Here is an 18,110-nt window from a genome sequence, read left to right as displayed (position 1 = left end):
CCCTCCATATAATCTGACAATCGCCAAGCGTCTATACTGGAATATCATCAAAATACTGGGAAAAACCAGCATGACCGTACACGCGTCTTCAAACTGTGACTGCATCATCACATTCTGCCAGGATACGGTTCATGACAAACGACACCAACAAGGCAGCTCGCGCCTTCTGATGTGACATCAAGTTCAACATGTGGATGTAAATACAACTACCAGTGTAATTCTTTACCTCCCAGTCATCATCTGAAGCGACCAAAAAGACAATTCAAAGTTTTTCCAGCTCAAATATCTAGAAACGACCCACACTAAGCAGATGAACTGATAAACCTGTTCCATCAAATAAAACCCGAGCATTTATTATAGGAACAAAGTGGATATGTCACTTACTTTTTGTACAGCACAGCATTGGGTTTCTTCAGGGAATACTGTGAAGGAAACAAATGTACTTGCATGAATATACAGAAAAATTACACATTAAAAAACAAAACAAACAAACCTCAAAACGCACTGTGAGATGGAAAAAATCTAAAAAATTGATCTCAGTTTGGAAAAAATGAATGCCACAGATTCATCCAGTGAAATGTTAAAAGGGTTGGCGTAATAAGCAAATGCTTCAGCCAATACCTTTTGATTAGCCTTGTCTCATGCTTTCTTGCTTTGTGGTAGATCTTTGTTCTGTCTTCACTGAGATATTTGAATGGTAATCAATAAAATCAAATCAAATCAAATTAGACCGTCGGCGTGAACAGCTGCTTTAAGAACAGATGAGTAAAATATTTTTAACACACCAAATATTCACATGGATTTTACACGTCCAGTAGGCTTGGGCGATATGCAAAAGTTTATACCCGACAATCGTCAGTCCAATAATCAATGATGGGCAATATATTTGCACATGTGCAGATTTTTTGATGGGCAAAGCAATGTAATCATGCACGGACTGATTTGCACGTTTACAACACAGAAGAACTCCAACTAATTTCCCCCCCAAGAAATTAGGGCTGTCAGCGTTAATGCGGTCATCACTATTAACACGATTAAAATTTTTAACGCGCTCAACCCATCTGGAGCGGAGAATGAACAAACCTTGGACAAACTGCCCGAAATGCATTGACAGATTCATTTCAGGGATTTACTGTGCTCCAGATGGGTTAATTTTTCCTGTTGACTGCTTCTATTAGATCCACCATTTAACTTACTCAAATAAATAAATAAATTGTAAAAACGATCAACGATGGGCTTAGCCTTATGTCGAGAGTCAATATATTCGGCCAGTCACCCAACCCTAACGTCCAGCCTCAAGCTGATAGGCGTCAATCTGTGTTCTTGATTGTCTTTAGATCGTGGCACAATATCTTACTTCTTGAGATTTTTTTAGCCTGCTTCACTTTTTCAGATAGACTCTAAAAGTCTTGTTCTGGCTGTGATCAGGCCTGGGTGTGGTTATCTGAAATTAAACTCAGCTTTCCAAAGAACTTGGTTAATCATAGTTAATTTAATAGTATTTTCACACCTGTGCTATTTAGGCTATTTCGATCAAACTCTTGTTCATTTCCCCCCTCAGTGCAGTTTGTTTTTTGCAGATTTGGACTTGTTATTGTTCCAAGCGAACTCCAGAGTGGTTCGTTTACAGTGTGAACATGATCCAACCTCGATCTGAACCAACTACCAGGTGTATGTTACAAGTCTGAGCTAAAAAAAATATAAAAAAATAAATAAAAAAAAACCTCCTGTAGAGGAACTATAGATGTGCAAAGGTCTGTACGGGCTAGCCCCTAGCAGTATTGTGTTCTCCAATAGTCTAGAACATAGCACCTTCTTCCTGCTGCCACAGACACATCTGGCCAATAAGCCGACTGAACAGTCTCATGTGGTTTGTAGTAAGGCATTTGGTGCAAAAACAAACCAGATCATTAGGAATAGATCCAAGTGTAAGAACTCATCATTTACAGGTGTGAAAACACCCCAAAGTTTAAGAATTGTGGGTGGGGCTTTTTCCACATAGAGCCAGGTAGGGTTGGACAGCTTTTGTCTAATACTAAAATCTGTTTGATGATCTGAAACATGTCAGTGTGACAAATATGCCAAACTCCATCCTTACACAGCTCCTCTGTGACTTACTATGTCCTTCAGGGCCTGCGTGATGGTCTGACTTGTGTTCCCTCCTTTCATAATCATGGCACTCTTCACATCTTCAGTCAATTTGGGTGCTCTGCTCTCCAAGAAGCGTTTTGAGCGCTTTGTCTTCGGTTTTCTGAGGAAGAAAACACAAGGGAATATAAGAAAGATGACAAACTGCACACAAGGCAAACTATCAGAAAATCAAACCGGTATTTCTGATTGGTTGATGACCTAAAAATGTACGTCAATTAGCCAATACAGATATTGTTTCTGTTCATCTTGTTTCCGATCTTCCTCTTTCTTTCAGAGACACGGGGAAATCATCTTCATAAAATAACTTCACTGTCTGAATGTCTTCTAGCTTGACAACAAACTATCTTAAAACTTAGAGCATTGTTTCAGAGAGCAGCCCTGATGTGAATCAATACATCTGCCAATACATTAATAGATGCCTAAGAATAATGCTATGTTTAGAATAGAGACTTTATGTGCACAGCGCTGAAGAAATATTAACCAAACTTGTATGCAATGCCAGTATGTACCAAAACATAATGCACTGAAAGTAAGATGGTAACCTTAAAAAGTTTAGTTTCAGCAGAGAGACTGGATACAAAAACAAGACATTTAAATGAGTTTGTTATTAATTATATTAATATGATTGCCTTAAACATAAAATACTCAAATCGAGTGTAACTCAGACCGTTAGACCCTGAATTTTAGGCATAACACCACTAATCTCACAGCACATTAAAGACGAACATGAGGCTGAGAGATAGGGAAATCGACTTGATTATGCGCTTATGTAGAAATATGGGGTGTCTCCAAATCCTTTGTGGCATCTGAAGATCGGACAATGAGATGCCACAGAGGCATGGCACAGGGAGATGCCACAGAGGCATGCCGATTCCACGACGGAGCTAGTTGCAGTTAGCCGACAGCTAAAGGTTAGAAGCTTTGCCATAAACAGCACATTCATAAAACGATACATAGCAACACTTCCCAGGCCCCCCAAAGCGAGAGTCCACACTTACATTACAGAATCCAACTGCGTCATTGTATATGTATTTTTATTCCTAATCGCTAACGACCACACTAATTAAGAAACACGTGAAAACGACAAGAGCGACGATTTTCTTCTTCGATCATATTTAACAAAAGAAACCCAACTCAAAATACTGCCATCAAGTGGTCATCTGCTGATGGCCTTTTAAACTCTGAAGGCAGATCCCATCCCCATATCTGATCAGACTGTACAAGAAGTTCAGATTGTCATTTCTCACTCCAAAAACAAAAAATCTCCTGGAATAGAGTGCCTCTTGACTAAATTTTCAAATTCAAATTTTATTTGTCACGTACACAGTCATACACAGTACGATATGTAGTGAAATGCTTGGACAACTGCCCGTGACCTAAAGAAAACAAAAAAGGAAAAGGCTATGAATAAGATAGGAAATAAATATGAAAAATTAAAAAGGGTAAATTTAACTAGGAAGGAATAAAATATAAATTAAGGTTAAAAATGAAATAACTGTACAACACAAATTAGAATGAAGGGTAAATTTAACTGGGAAGAATAAGATAAAATATATAAATTAAAGTTGAAAATAAAATAACTGTACAACAAAATACACAATATAGAACTATATAAGAATGTATGAAGAAATCTAAATATAAATAAATATATACACAATAACAGCAGCTGTACAAGTATTAACCGGAAATGAAGAATATAGTGACCAGTGTTGTGCAAAACCAAAGTCCAGAAAGTCCAGTGTGTGTGTAAGAACTGTATGTGTGGGTCAGTACTGTGTGGTGGTGTGATTGAGAGACCGTATCGCCTGCGGGAAGAAGCTCCTCCTCAGTCTCTCTGTGTTGGTCTTCAGGGAGCGGAATCGCTTTCCTGACCTCAACAGAGAGAACAGTCTGTTGTTGGGATGGCTGAGGTCCTTCACCATCTTCCTGGCCTTGGTCCAGCACCGCCTGCTGTAGATTGAGTGCAGGTCAGGGAGCTCGGAGCGGATGGTGCGCTCAGCTGACCGCACAACCCTCTGTAGAGCTCGTCTGTCCTGCATGGTGCTGTTCCCGAACCAGGTTAAGATGTTTCCCGCCAGGATGCTCTCTATGGTGCACGAGTAAAAGTTCCTGAGCACCTTGGAGAGCAGTTGGAAGTCTCTCAAGCGTCTGAGGTGGTAGAGACGCTGTCGGGCCTTTTTCACCACGGTGTTGATGTGACAGGACCATGACAGGTCCTGCGTGATGTGATATTTTATACATTATTATATATTATGTTATATAATAATGTATGTAAATAGAATTATATTAAAAAAAATTTAATCAGGAAAAACCTGCTGGGTTGGATTTTAGGCTTTTTAACTGACAAGTCACGAAGAGTGAGAATAAATGGTGTGCTGCCTGACCCAGTGTTCTCCTCCACGGTGCGTCTTATCGCCCTTATTATTCATTCTCTATACAAACACGAGCAGATATGCCGCCATCATTTAACTTAATAACTGTTTTTTGATTTAATTCATCTTGTCTAATTATTACCAAATGTGTTTAAATAGGTGTGCGTTTTGTGAAGGGGTGTCAAATGCTATAATGTTTCTGTAAAGCAAATCTACCTACGGGTATAAATAAAGTAACCTTGAACCTGAATTATAAATAAATTTAGATTTGGTTGTAACTTCATTGCTGCTGTGAGAACAATAAGAAACTTAAGGTTGTTCAATTTCCCATATCTCTTTCTCCTGGTTGGTTCACCTCTGGGCTGTCAGAAAAAAATATTTAATAATAATCCCATTAAAGGAATTTCTTTACCTGGGCAAGAATTGATTTTAGCACAGAGCCTTCTTTTTAAAGGACGACACCCAAATTCCTTAAGCTAAAAACAAAACAAAGCATCAGGTCTCTTACTTAACATCAATAAATTTAAACTAATCACAATTAAAGACTGTTCTGAAAAAATTAAAATTATAGAAGACTGGAAGCCCCATTTTGGGGCTTCCAGTCAATTCAAACAGATGATTTCAAAATCTTTGTTTCCATATGTACCCGTTTTTAGGGTTAAGAGCAGGATATTAACCAGGCATAATTTTACCCTCTTTTCAGTAACCTATACTTGACACCGTAATCAAACTGGAAATTGTTTTTGGTAGGGGGGGGGGGGGGGGGGGTCGGTCTAGAGGGGATGTCAATGAAGACTGCACCCTGTGCTGTTCTACTGTAGAGCAGCTTATTCTCACACACAGCTCCAGTTTGTTCCTCCTGGAGCCACTGTTGTGTGCCCCCCCACCACCAGTCCAGTTGCACTGTATGACCAGGAGAGATCCCCTGTGATTTAGGTCTAATCAGTGTATTAGAGTAGGGAGCAGCTTGTTTCACATTAGGTCTTGAGATTTTTGCACAAACTACACCAAAACCCACTTAACCATCCCTTTAAAGCTTTCTGATGCAGTCAGTCCTACAGGGTCTTGATACCAAAATAAAAGCACACAGATCTCACATTTAAGTATCTTTTATTGAAGCATTAAGCTCATAGCACAGATATTTAGCACATCTTGACCATCCAGAGAACAGATAAATGAATTAGAACAGCAAAGTTGCTCATTCAGTACAACCTGCAACTGTACCCTCACAAGCAGGAGGCTTTCCTGGCTTCCGTTTCCTTGAATTCACAAAGCAAAGTGATAACATGATCTAGTCAACTTGGAAAAGGTCATCCCTCAAGTAACTTTGTTGGAACATTGTTTTCACAAAAACATCTAGAACCAAAGGGCAGAAAGAAAAAAATTAAAAATAAAATTGGTCCGCAGCAGAAATACAAAATATTTTGTATAAAATTCAATTACCATTAAACTGCAAAATAGAGATCACCATATAAAAACACCAACGATCCACACCAACAAGGCTGAAATGCACTTAATCCAACAGCTAGCATACCATTTCTGTTGCTAGATGGAAATTCTTAAAAAATATAAATCAGACTACCATTACAAGTCATTTAATCTTAAATTGAAGGGAAAAAAAAAAAAAAAAAAAAAAAGAAAACCAAAAAGCCACGTAGCCACACTAGAGGGACACTTTTCAAAATTCCTGCCCTTATATAGATAAATTTACCAAGTGCTAGCTTGACTAGCATGCTAAGTTCCTTAGATGATGTCAAGTGCTGAAATCAGGATAAAACTATCACATCTGCAAGATTCTAACAGCATTCTCTGGCAGGAGAAGCTAAACCTTAGCTGTAGTAGGGTATCAAATAAAAACAAAACCACAAACAAGACTGAAACTTCTCCTGCTTTTAGCACCTGTCTGAAGCCTGAAATCTATAAGAGTTAGACAGGTACATGAAATTTATAAAAAAATTAAAATAAAAACCAAAACAAAAAGGGGGAATAAAATACAAACAAAACCACCTATCCAACATGTACCAGGTTGGGGCAGTTCCAACTTTCACCTTGTAAAACAAGAGGAAGGTGAAGCGCACACACACTGACAGCAGAGACAGCGCTACATTACACTGTTGAGCAACACGGCACTAGTAGTCACATGCAGTGTGTCAGGATTCCCCTTGCAAACAAAGGGCATTGACCCAAATGACAAAAAGAAAAAAGTGAGGGCACAATAAATTTCATAAATGGCAGTTTATGTAGTGGTTATATGCGGAATGATCTGGGACCACCCTGGCATGCTCAGACTAGTGGGCCTCTTTTGTGCGCTTACATCTCTGTATGTGGCAGAAAGAGACAGGGTGGATATTATGTTTGGGGGGATGCTTTGGTGGGCAACTAAAGCAAAAAGTGTCTGATTCATTATTTCCTTTCAGAGCTGAACACAGTGCGAGTGGCCAGGAGGGCTGGCTCTCGGTGGGCTGGGGCTGAACAATGGCCGGTCAGCAGAGGGCATTGTGAGCGTGTTGTCTGGAGTCGTACATTCAGCTCAAACCTGTTCCAGGCTTTCTTTCCAGAGAAATGTACATTCGAAAGATGGCCGAGCAAGCCGCTCTGCACGGCCTGTGCTACATTCAGGGTTTTTTTTTTGTTTTTTTTTTTTTTAAAAAACCCTCTGTGAATGCTGCATGACTGGGTTGAAATATCTAGATGCTTCCTACAGATGTGGGCCAATGTAAAATGTTCAAGCTCAGATCTGAAGTGTATAAGCTGAAAGTTTACCAAAGAACAAAACTGCCAAAAAACAAAACCTGACCAATAAGATGAGAACTTTTGAACCTTTAGTGCAACATCAAAGCAAGATGGCATTTCAAAGACAATCCCACAATGCCCAAGCTCAGCACAACTTGAGCTGAGGTGATTTGCCTCCAAGTACCTTGAGTAAACAGGGTTTTAAAATAAACTCAGTAACAGAGTAGAGAAATAGTCATGCTAACTAGGTGGGTGGGTGCAATTTGAAGTTTAAACCAATGGATGAGATCTAAAGTATGCTCATAAGAGGCGGACTGATCTGAGCACGTCAGGGTCCTGGTCTAGGGTGGGCGGAAACCTTGTCTGTGGGGAATGAGGGGGGACACCTGCAGGAAGGGACCATTGTACTGGGCACAGGTGGACAGCCTGAAACAGAGCGTGTTTAATACCTCTACATGCACTTCAAGATCACAGCAAGAGTGGGCTAGAATATCGTAACAGAGAAAAGAGCTTTCATGCAAGGGATCTAAGTCACGGGTACAACAATGCAAACAACTCAAACTGGAAGTTAAAGTAGGGGCAGCAGCGCCATCGCTGACACCAGGACAATCTGGATGGTGACAGCAGCAGCGGGGAGGGTGGGACAGGAGAGACGATGATGACAAGCTCGCTACTCTGTGGTGAAGCGCATTGCAACGTGGGAGCGCCGAGGCGCCACGTTTTTTGCGCCTCTTCATCCTCGACCCTCAGCTCTGCTGCTGGTTCTGCTGGCGATTCTTGGTGTAGCTTGTGAAGACAAAATTGTAATCGTTGAATTGAGCCAACTGGCGGTCGAGGCGCTTGTAGCCCTCCATTTTTGGGGGAGTAGAAAAGACACTGCGACATTTAGAGCTCTGCAGGAGAAAAAACAAAAACAAACCACTTTACAGGAAGCCGTTTAAAATCCCCCCGGGTAGATTGTGGAACAGTTTACCTCCTCACGTCAGATTCTCCAAAAGCCTAGAAACTTTTAAAACTGCTCTTAAAACTCACCTCTTTTCATTGGCTTTTAGAAAGGTTTAATTTATTTGTTTATTTATTTTTTATTTGATCAGCGAGGTGTTTTACGAAATTGTGTTCTATTGTATTTTTATCTGTATTTACTGTACAGCACTTTGGTCAGCCTTGGTTGTTTTTAAATGTGCTCTATAAATAAACTTGACTAGATGCAAAAATTGGATTTGAAATGCACCTGATTGACAAAGAGTGTAGTCACAAATTTTCCTGGCTTGAACACCTCCACAACCTTCCTGATCAATTCATCGTATGATGTCTGGGAGAGGTTTGTTTCAAAGCTGACGTAGGAGAACTCTGGCTCTGGGGTGATGTGGATGGTCCAGTAGGTTCCCTGTGGGGAAAATGAGCAAAGTCGCATCACTGATTTGCTTGAGCGTGCAACTATGATGAAGAAACAAAATGCCACTCACGTCAGTCTTCATCCCGTTCATCGAGTATCCACAAGGGTTGAACATTGTGGCATCAATCACAGAACCTGGAATCAGGTCACGAATTCCACTCATCTGCGAGAACAGAACGAGACCGTGATTACGAAGGTTAAACTACTACCACATGCTTGTTCTGAGGGGGAAACCGGGGGAAAACTTACACGAGTGACCTCACTTGCGGAAACACCGTCTTTCATGTAGAACTGGTCCATGATGGCTGGATCAAGGTCGCTCATCAGAACTTCCAGCGTCTGATCAGCACACTTGTTCTCCCAGTACTCTGGCATATCCAGAGTAAACAGGTACCTGTGGGAGAGATGCAAGGGGGCATTAAAGATTTTCAAACCTGGACAATGCATGGAGCTGCTACCTATGAGAGGAGGCCTTGAACATCCTTTCAAACTAAAGGCTTTTCACCTCCCTCATGAATTGGCATTACCAACATTCACTGACAAGTGCTGAACTCCAGAAACCACAAATATTTAATTATATTTCATGACTGAAAATCTTGACCATCTTAGCTATTAGCATATTAAGCCAATGTGGGATATTTCAATGCTCACCAGCAGTCAGAGTTCAAACGTCCCATACAGTAGGCTGCACCATCTGTAAAAGGAGGGAATGTTATGGTTACCGTTTATAATCAACAAAAACATTAGGCAGCTCTGAAGAGAACCCACAATGATAAAATTAAGCTACACAGAATTACAGTCTGTGATAATACTGAATTTCATTGTCCCCACAGCTATAGTATAAGCAATGCACTCCATAGTCTCAATATTACAAGCAACATTTGTTCTTAAATGATTAAAACAGCTTGGGTAGAGATGATGATCACAGATACATGATTACCTGATCTATAAAAACAAACCTAAGATTTGCATTAATCAAAATCAGGGTGTGTCTTATGATTGGATATTTAAATGTTCGCTAACCCCGCTAGTCAGTGCCAAACAGTTTTATTACTTTATTCATGAGGGTAAATACATGACAGCTATGTTAAGCAGTGCTGCTCTGTAGTTCTTTTGTGCTAAAAAGCTGCATGTTGGTGTTGTCAGAATAAACTATAAAACCAAGTTGTCAATGTTAGCATAGGAGAAGCCTACTGCTAAGATTATGTTTGATCAATGAGGAATGTGCTAATTGCTTAATACAGCTAACACATGAAGTGTTTGTTGGTTAACGTTTCACTTTGATCATTTAAAGTGTGTTTGATTTCAATTTTTTGTGGGGGTAGTGGTTGAGGAGTTCTGTCTTTTAGATTTGTCAACTAGTCCAGCTTTTTGTTTAAACAACTAGCAGATTGTTTGCCAGGAGCAGCCATAAACCGGGAACTGCCCTGGGCATTTTCCAGCTGTAAATTCAGAGCGTCAGGGATTTAACAGACTGTGCTACAAACACCCTTTACTAGGGCTGTGCGATATGACCAAAATCTCATATCCCGATATAAGAATTCTATCGTCCCGATAACAATATAAATCACAAAAATGTAACATTTTCTATAAATTCTGTGAATTTCTGGCAGCTCGACTTGCGGGAAGTGTTTCCAGCTGTGCGGCATGTACCCGGAGTCAAGTGTTTTAACCGATGCATGAAACTATACATTTTTACACATAAGTTGTAACGGCCGACGTTTTCTTTGCGAGTATTTATTACACGGCGTGCTGCGGGGAAAAGCCTGTTCTAACAATTGAGTCTTAGGATTATTTTTTTTAGCACCTGGCGGCTCTTTTTTACTTCTCATCTGTAAATAATCTGCTCTTTCACGTGATTCAGTTTATTTTGAAAAGTCTCAACAGGATCTTGAGATTTATTGTGAAAGGTTTATGTGGAACATAAACAAGCGGACACGCGATGGTGTTACCGTCGTTGTTACTAACGACAACGCATAAAAACAGGCGCTTGTCTGTCTGTAGTGTGGTTATATTAAATAATATCAACTTTAGGAAATTAATATAGCCACTACAGTGACCATCAAAACGATGAAAAAAAAAAATATTGCCGTAAATAGTTTATTTTGCGACACGACGAAACATAACGTAAAATGAAACGATAGACGTTTTTATATCATCATCATCCGATATATATCGTTATATCGAACAGCCCTACCCTTTACTTGCGTGTGTAACACACTTCAGAGTTTCATGTATCACGTACTGGGAAAAATCTGGCTGAGGAAGTCCACTTCTTCCTGGAAGTTTCGATGAGGGAACTCTTGATGGGCTGGTTTCATGAAGTTCTTACGGGAGTAGAAGAAATTCTGCAAACGAGACACTAATGAATAAACCTACGCAACTAATCAGCTTCATTGATACAGCTCGTTCAGATTGAGATGAAATAAGCTTTGTCATGCAAATGCTACACCAGTCTAACCTCAATGGTGTCGAAGCCGCAGTACTCCCTGGCGAGTTCCAGCAGAGGCACCAGTGCTTGCAACAAGAGGGTGGTTCCGCATGTCTTCAAAATGAAACGTCTCTTGGAGACAAACATGCTACTCTCACTGTAGAGACAAGAAAGGAGTTAGTCACCAATAACCACAGAGCATCGTTTTCCTCATTATATTCTATGATACATAATGATGATTAAGTAAGCCTGGTATCTTTGTAATATTTACCTAAAATGAGCAAACCAAGCCCCTCAGCTACTCATTCGTAAAATGAAATTTTACTATTGATGCGTTTAATAGAGGTCCGGTATTCGTTTCTATATTTGTTTCACCTTACTACATTGCAGAGCAGTAATGGGGAAGGTAAAACTTCAGTGAAGGCTTTCTCTCCTTTTTAATGGGGAAAGGAAAAAAGGTGGACAGGTGAGCAAAAGGAGGAAGAGAAAAAGCCACACCCTAGTTCCCATTCAACTTGTCATACTTGTTTGATTACCCAAGAGGAGTTAAGCTTACTGGCTTCAGTTTTAGCTTCATGTTAGTTTTATCTGACATGCTCATACTTGGCCTACCTTAACACAACTACACATTCATATAAGCACTGCATGTGACATGTAGAGTACATGCCCATACTGACACCTGAGACTGTCATTAATGGAAATTAGGTTAAGGTCTAGTTGGAAAGACTTTCTGCAGGTATCGAGCAGGCACTCACCTGAGTATATAAGCTTCCTGCTTGTCAGTCTTTGTCACACTTATTATCAAACAATGCACATTTTCCAAGAGTTTGTCCCACTCAAACCTGAAAGAAAAAGAACACAAGTTAAATGCACACAAAGACAAAGTTGTTCTCTTTTGAGGTCATTTTAAAGTGGCACCCACTACAGGAAAGAACTATTGATGGTTATGTAACATGGCCAAGTTTGAAATGTTTTCAGGATTTTGAACAGAAATGTCTATGAAGCTTGCTGTAGTCTTTACACTGAAAAAGTGCATATAACAATTTCAGTGCCAGAGTATGCTCTGGGCATACAATACTGATGATATCAATAGAGGTATTGTTCAGACTGAAATGTGTTTTCCACCATGTGCAGATGGCTGTAGGGTAATGTGGACTTATTCTGCACCTACAGCAGACACACCTTCTAGCAGCTGCCTCGGCCCCCCCCCCCACCCCGGACACCACCCAGACAGCTGGGTCACATTACAACCTTGGAACAGCAGCCAAACCCATTCACAGTGGGGGCCTGGGCTGCAAGACAAACGTTCCAAGAAATAAAGTGTTCGATGAAAGCATACCAGCAGCTCAATGAATGCTTTATGAAACTGGCTTTTCTAGAGAACCTCTCAAAAAGAAATGCCCCTCAGTAACCAGACTGCAGCAGTATGCGTAAAGGCTGTGGGCAAAAATGCAAGACCCAATTATGTTCCTTTCTACATGGTCAATCTACAAATGAACTAGATGACTGAGGAAACTCACACAAAACACAAATAAACAATGCATCTCTCAGACATTGTTCTAAAGACAACAAAATCAAGAATACAGTTCACACTGCAGCCTTTTGTATTCGGGCCTAATGGCCCAAGAAACTAAACTACAAATATGTTTACTACCTTCCAGTACCACAAACAACACTTCATCTAATCCCTTAACAACATTGTCCTCAGAGAGTGACAGGCTTACGTCATCTATTGTGAACATCACTTCGTCTGAGAGGGTGGGGGCAAAAGAGCTAGGTATGGTATCACGGAGTCAAATGTGCTCCAATATCAAGTTTCAAATAAGGTCAACACATGAACAAGTAAACAGTTTTGTTTTTTTTACACTTCCAGCCCAAAACACCACCAATTTAAAAATCTGGTTTTTAGTTTGTGCATAAGAAAATTGTGTAAAAGGATGTGAATGATTTCAAAACTGCACGTCTCAGAAGATAAACAAAGGTCCTGCACCGAGGACCAACATTGGAGCAAGATGATATAAACTCTAAATTATGCTATAAGCTACTCTAAATCTGGCCATGCAGGCGATGTGCCTTTAAGATGGCTTTGTTATACACCAGCTTCTCTTTGGCATTGTCCTTAATGCAAAGACTCAACATCTTTAGTTTGCCATCAAGGCCAAGCCTGATGAGAATGGGTGTATATCATAGTACCATCTAAACTCTGCAAATGATATAATATGATTAAGTAATGTCAACAGTGTATTTGGAAGATGAACAAAGGCATTACAGGTATGTCTGGATACAGTTCAGCTCGATCACTTCCCGCAACATAACAGAGCTGTTGCGACATGCCTACTTCCCAGTTTCATACCAGAGGCCAAGCATTAGCAAGCTGTGTCAGCTCCTGCCTCGGTGAGAAATCGACACCAGAGGTTATTTCTAGCTGTGCAACAAGATCATATTTTCCTCAAAGAAAGCAAAGCGCCAAACCTGTTTTCATGCATCCCAGAGATTATGAACACATGGCTGATCAAGACAGCACATGTTGGAACGTTTGCCACTTATCAGACAGAAAAGTGGTCACTTACTGGATGGCTTGAACACAGGGAACAGTAAATTTCTCAGGTGTTTAGAGGTGAATATGCTATGACTTTATGAACCAGTCTCCCCTACAATGACTGGAAGTGCTTGGTATGCAGTCTGAACCCTGACAAGTGGCAGCAGAGGTAATGTGAGCAAGCTTCACATTTGTGAATCAGATGCCCTTGTGGTCTTATTTGGACATTGGCTAACGTCCATCGAGTCTGATCCACTGACGGTGTCCCTTTGAGCCGTTAATCTGCCCTCTGGCTGTAAATTAATGCCAGCTTTCCTTTACTCCAATGGTTATGCACTTGTCAAACCAGCCCCTGATCTGGTCATTAACCAGAAAAAGTCACCCATCACTGGAGATGATTTGGCCTCCTTGAACCAGTCATGAAATGACACACTGCCAGAGAAAAAAAAAAAATAATAATTAAAAACAAAACCCTAAGCAAAGGCAGTGGACACCATTAACACTTTCACTTACTCTCACCTTACATTAAAGAATCAGTACCATTCTTACCTCTATAGGTGACATAACCCAGGTGATTTTAAACAATCTATTTGTTTTACAGTGGACAAGTTCCACTAAAGTCTGGGAAGCAAAAAATTATTATGACACACGGTACAAATCTACCTTTAAGGTTTCTCCTTGTTAAAGGTTGTTTAAAACGTGCATTTCAAACCAGCTAATTTTGCTAGCAAGCAAAAACCGAATTTCTCACAAGAACTGAACCCACATGGATTTTTCAGAATCCATGCCGCCCCGGGTCCTCCCCCCCCCCGTCTTTAAACGTAACCAAGTGCCCCGCGGCACAACGTAACAGGGAACCCTCTAACCAATCAGAGCAACTAGGAGCGAGAGCACCGCGTGGCCGAAAACGTGAACACGACTTTACGCAGTTTCTCTCTGGTTAAACAGACAGCGGTAACAGACCTGGGGCCAGCCTTTAGCAACCGCATGGGCAGAGGGAAAGGTTGACGGTTTTCCCCAATCACTTATGAGCCTTAAAAAGTAAAGAATTTAAAAAAAATAAAATAAAGGTGGAATTGGAATACTTGAATCTATTTCCGTGCCAGCAAGGCACGCGGTGACAACGGACGACCACATGTCTCACATGCCCCCCTCGTTGTAGAGTGACGCAGGAAAAAATAAAGCATATGTAATTACAAAGCCCAAGCAATTTAGTGCACACGAGCACGAATATATATAGCAATTGGCAAATAACGACAATAAGATCGCCTCATCACTAAATCACAAGCAGTCTGAGAATTCAGCGTCGGAGAATTCAGGAGACGGCTGATAATTTGAATATTTTTTCCTAGGGACTAGCTTAAATGAAGTAGCTCTAAATTGGCTGTCATGGTGGCGTCCAAGCCTCATGCGACAAATCATCTCGCAAAAACAAGCGATGGGAGCTGAATATATTAACTACCGCAAGCTCCCAGGGTGAAGAATGAATGACTCAGCCACTGTTAAAAGGGGGAGGTGTCCATTTTCCAATGGCGACGTTAGCTAGCTCCCCAGCTTAAGGATCCACGGTTAGATTTGGTTCACTTCAATGCTTGCCGTCTATGAAGGGGTGGATTAATAACTATAAGGAATACAGTGTAAACGGAAACGGGACTGTACAATATTCAAGTTGTTATACATCTCAAAAAGTGACCACTGAAGCCGTGCATGTAGCCGGTGTTTCTGTCCATGTACCACTAGGCTGCTGTGGACTGACACTGCCCCGGAGACACTCAAGTAACACGAACCTTGGGATGGTACGGAGGTCTCCGTTTCCTTTGGTCTCATCCTGCCGAGAGAACCACACCTCCAACAGCTTCTCGGTCCCCTCGAAGAAATGTGCACCGTTATCTTCCATCGTGAGACAACAGACACCCAACAACCAAAAATATTACAACGTCGTTTATAACGTTTACAGCTTAATTACTCCTTCCTCGACCTGTTATTATTTCGCGAGGTTCAGTCCTTAAAACAATCCAGGAGTTGATTTGCTTGAGTTACCGTCTTCCCTTTAGCAGAGAATACCGTTAGCGAGCGCTAGCTAATATCGCCGGCCATACTGTGTAAGCGCTGAATGGAGACCGCGCGGAGCTTTTATTTGGCAATAGCCCTACGTAAGCCTCACCTCGAGCCAATCTGAACGCGAAGCCATATCTTGGGATTTGTGATTGGTCAGAAACCTATCAATTATAATAGAAGGCGGGTCTTCCGTCATGAAACTTTTCCGCCTGCATGTAGCTTTCCTCTGGAAATACATACTAATTATATATATATATAAACAGCAACATCAACATTACATGACATCTGGATTTAAGTTTACGAAGGCCAGTATGACAGTTGACGGCATGTTCGTGTAAAAGTCCTTTTCTGATAAGTTTTCTTCTGTTCACGACGATTACATAACTTTTTTTCTAACACAAGCCATTGTGTTTACTTATCACATTAATTTTTCGTATGTACGCTCTCTCTTTTTTAAGCTGTATAATTTGTTTTTTTCACTTAATGGTACTATAATACTGATATTAAACTGCGAATATCAGATATAAACCACTTAAATGAGAATATGACCAAGTTGTTAAATTGGATTGAACTAAACTGGACTGCGCAGGTATTCGTTTTAGCAAAAGAGTGTACTTATAGAAGGAAAACAGGTGAAAGAACTCCCAAAGGATATTACATATCTACTGTATGTGTTACAGGACTTGTCTCATCTCATTGTGTTCCGGGCAGTGGGAACTCACACATACAATTGTCACCCAATAGAATGACAGTAATTAAGTATGAATCACATACATATGACATGACGTCACTCATCTACATATACAGGTGTGTGTGCATGTCAAAAACCTATCGATTATTATAGAAGGCAAGGGTCTTCCATCATGATGTTTTGTTTTTTCATAACCTTTATTTATGGAAGACATTTCATATGTTTACCACTAACTGCACTAAACAATTTTCTTGTTTTTCTTTTTTTGGCTGACTGTAGTTCACAAAAGTAAAAAATGAATCTAAATCTCTAAAGAAAACTGTGTCTTAAAAAGAGATGCAGCGACCTACTTAAACCCTTAGATGCTTATCAGAAAAAACATCAGCTAAAATAACAGTTAAGAAGTTGGAAAACTAATATTATCCCCCGAAAAAACAACCCCAGAAACACCCAGGATGTTTGCACATATCCTTAAGTTACACATAGCACTTGATATCTTTAAACAATTTGTAATAGGTCCCATACCCTTCGGATCACATTGAGTTTGGTGGGAAGTGGTCACTCTAACTATATTAAATGAATACACTGCATATGTACACAGTTGTTCAGCTTTTGCAATACCATTATTATTATGACCATTAAATAATAATAATAATAATAATAATAATAATAATAATAATAATAATAATAATAATAATAATAACAATAACAATAATAATAATAATGATGATGATGATGATGATGATGATCCAGATAACGAGGATCCGTTTAGCTCATTTATTTATTCATCTTACGTGACGTTAAAAAAAGGTAACCTCAAACCACCGACGGCCGCATTTTTGAAGAGCTTTCATGAGTACGCAAAGTGCAACGAACAGCAGCGAGAAACGCGGGTTGTAGTTTGCCATAGCTTGCCTGACAACGCGGCAAACTGCGGCGCCTGCTCATAAGAACTACCATACCCAGCGAGCCACGCGCGCCAATTAGAAACGTCAACGAGCCAGTGAACATTAAGCGGAGCAGACCAAAATCCCAAACAAGGAAATGGTGGGGGAATAAAACGACCAGATTATTTAATTAATGCATGTTATAATTAATATTTTATTTTATTGTAAATTAAGGCGTATTTATGGGTTAAAATGGATTACGACTTCAAAACAAAGCTGGCGGCGGAGAGAGAGAGAGTAGAAGATCTGTTCGAATATGAAGGTTGCAAAGTGGGTCGAGGCACCTACGGGCACGTTTATAAAGCTAAGCGCAAAGACGGGTAAGATAACCGTGAACGTTATTGTGTATGCTGACATAAAACTGACCGCGGGATGCATTTTGTGAACACACGCCTCGGTTATGTGCTGAACGGGGCGTTCGATTTGAAGCTCCCCGAAGCGATAGCCCGTGTCTCTGTGTTTTTGTTTTCATGTAACGCACTCACTCACCAACGGTCCCCCCCACCACCTCCGTCCCCAACCTCAGAGCTCCCCCCTTTCCTCCTCCTCCTCCTCCCCAACACCCCCAAACAACAATGTAAAGCCGCGGTGCTGTTTATTTTCTGACAAGTGTCCTGTCGGCGGTCGCAGCAAAGGTAGCTTCTATCGTATTCTATCGTCACTTCGCGCAATAGTGACACCTGAGCGGCTTTTCTTGGCCCCGTTTTCAGCATCGTGGAGTGCCAAACTTTTTTTCTCCCTCTTTCTGACACACATTGTTTTCTCTCTGCCATTTGCTGCTTACACTCACTG

General features: G+C 40.6%; 3 protein-coding genes across 3 annotated transcripts in view; 1 reads left to right on the top strand and 2 right to left on the bottom strand.

The window, feature by feature from the left end:
* rpf2 (ribosome production factor 2 homolog) overlaps window positions 1-3,284 on the bottom strand; it is an 8,238-nt gene extending 4,954 nt beyond the window's left edge. Inside the window, exons 1-3 of the mRNA XM_085382806.1 lie at window positions 3,150-3,284; window positions 2,119-2,251; window positions 385-422 (exon numbers count right to left, since the gene is read on the bottom strand). Coding sequence (XP_085238932.1) covers window positions 385-422; window positions 2,119-2,251; window positions 3,150-3,172 — 194 coding nt within the window. The 5' untranslated portion in view covers window positions 3,173-3,284. The remainder of the gene's footprint in view (window positions 1-384; window positions 423-2,118; window positions 2,252-3,149) is intronic.
* A 4,584-nt stretch (window positions 3,285-7,868) lies between these two features.
* Window positions 7,869-15,747, bottom strand: amd1 (adenosylmethionine decarboxylase 1). The gene is made up of 9 exons (XM_085381665.1): window positions 15,410-15,747; window positions 11,839-11,925; window positions 11,114-11,240; window positions 10,898-11,000; window positions 9,304-9,346; window positions 8,902-9,046; window positions 8,723-8,815; window positions 8,488-8,643; window positions 7,869-8,149 (listed from the first exon to the last, which is right to left on the bottom strand). Exons 1-9 carry the CDS (start codon window positions 15,517-15,519, stop codon window positions 8,003-8,005), a joined length of 1,011 nt encoding a protein of 336 aa, XP_085237791.1. The 5' UTR covers window positions 15,520-15,747; the 3' UTR covers window positions 7,869-8,002.
* A 1,409-nt stretch (window positions 15,748-17,156) lies between these two features.
* The window catches only part of cdk19 (cyclin dependent kinase 19), an 83,752-nt gene continuing 82,798 nt past the window's right edge, over window positions 17,157-18,110 (top strand). The window contains exon 1 of the mRNA XM_085381516.1: window positions 17,157-17,638. Within this exon, the coding sequence (XP_085237642.1) occupies window positions 17,511-17,638 (128 nt within the window). The 5' untranslated portion in view covers window positions 17,157-17,510. The remainder of the gene's footprint in view (window positions 17,639-18,110) is intronic.

The sequence above is a fragment of the Rhamphochromis longiceps genome, linkage group LG15 (assembly GCF_057381845.1).
Source record: "Rhamphochromis longiceps isolate RC_006_pf linkage group LG15, R_longiceps_female_GT1.1, whole genome shotgun sequence".
Taxonomy (NCBI): Eukaryota; Metazoa; Chordata; class Actinopteri; order Cichliformes; family Cichlidae; genus Rhamphochromis; species Rhamphochromis longiceps.
The sequence above is the reverse complement of the archived record's forward strand: the minus strand, read 5'-3'. Positions and strand labels throughout refer to the sequence as shown.

Coding starts and splice junctions, on each gene's coding strand:
- amd1 (XM_085381665.1), bottom strand. CDS start 15,519: ATGGAAGATAACGGTGCACATTTCTTCGAGGGGACCGAGAAGCTGTTG. Junction 11,001..11,113: donor GCGGCTTCGACACCATTGAG/GTTAGACTGGTG, acceptor TCTCGTTTGCAG/AATTTCTTCTACTCCCGTAA. Junction 9,347..10,897: donor CCTCAGCCAGATTTTTCCCA/GTACGTGATACA, acceptor CTCCTTTTACAG/ATGGTGCAGCCTACTGTATG.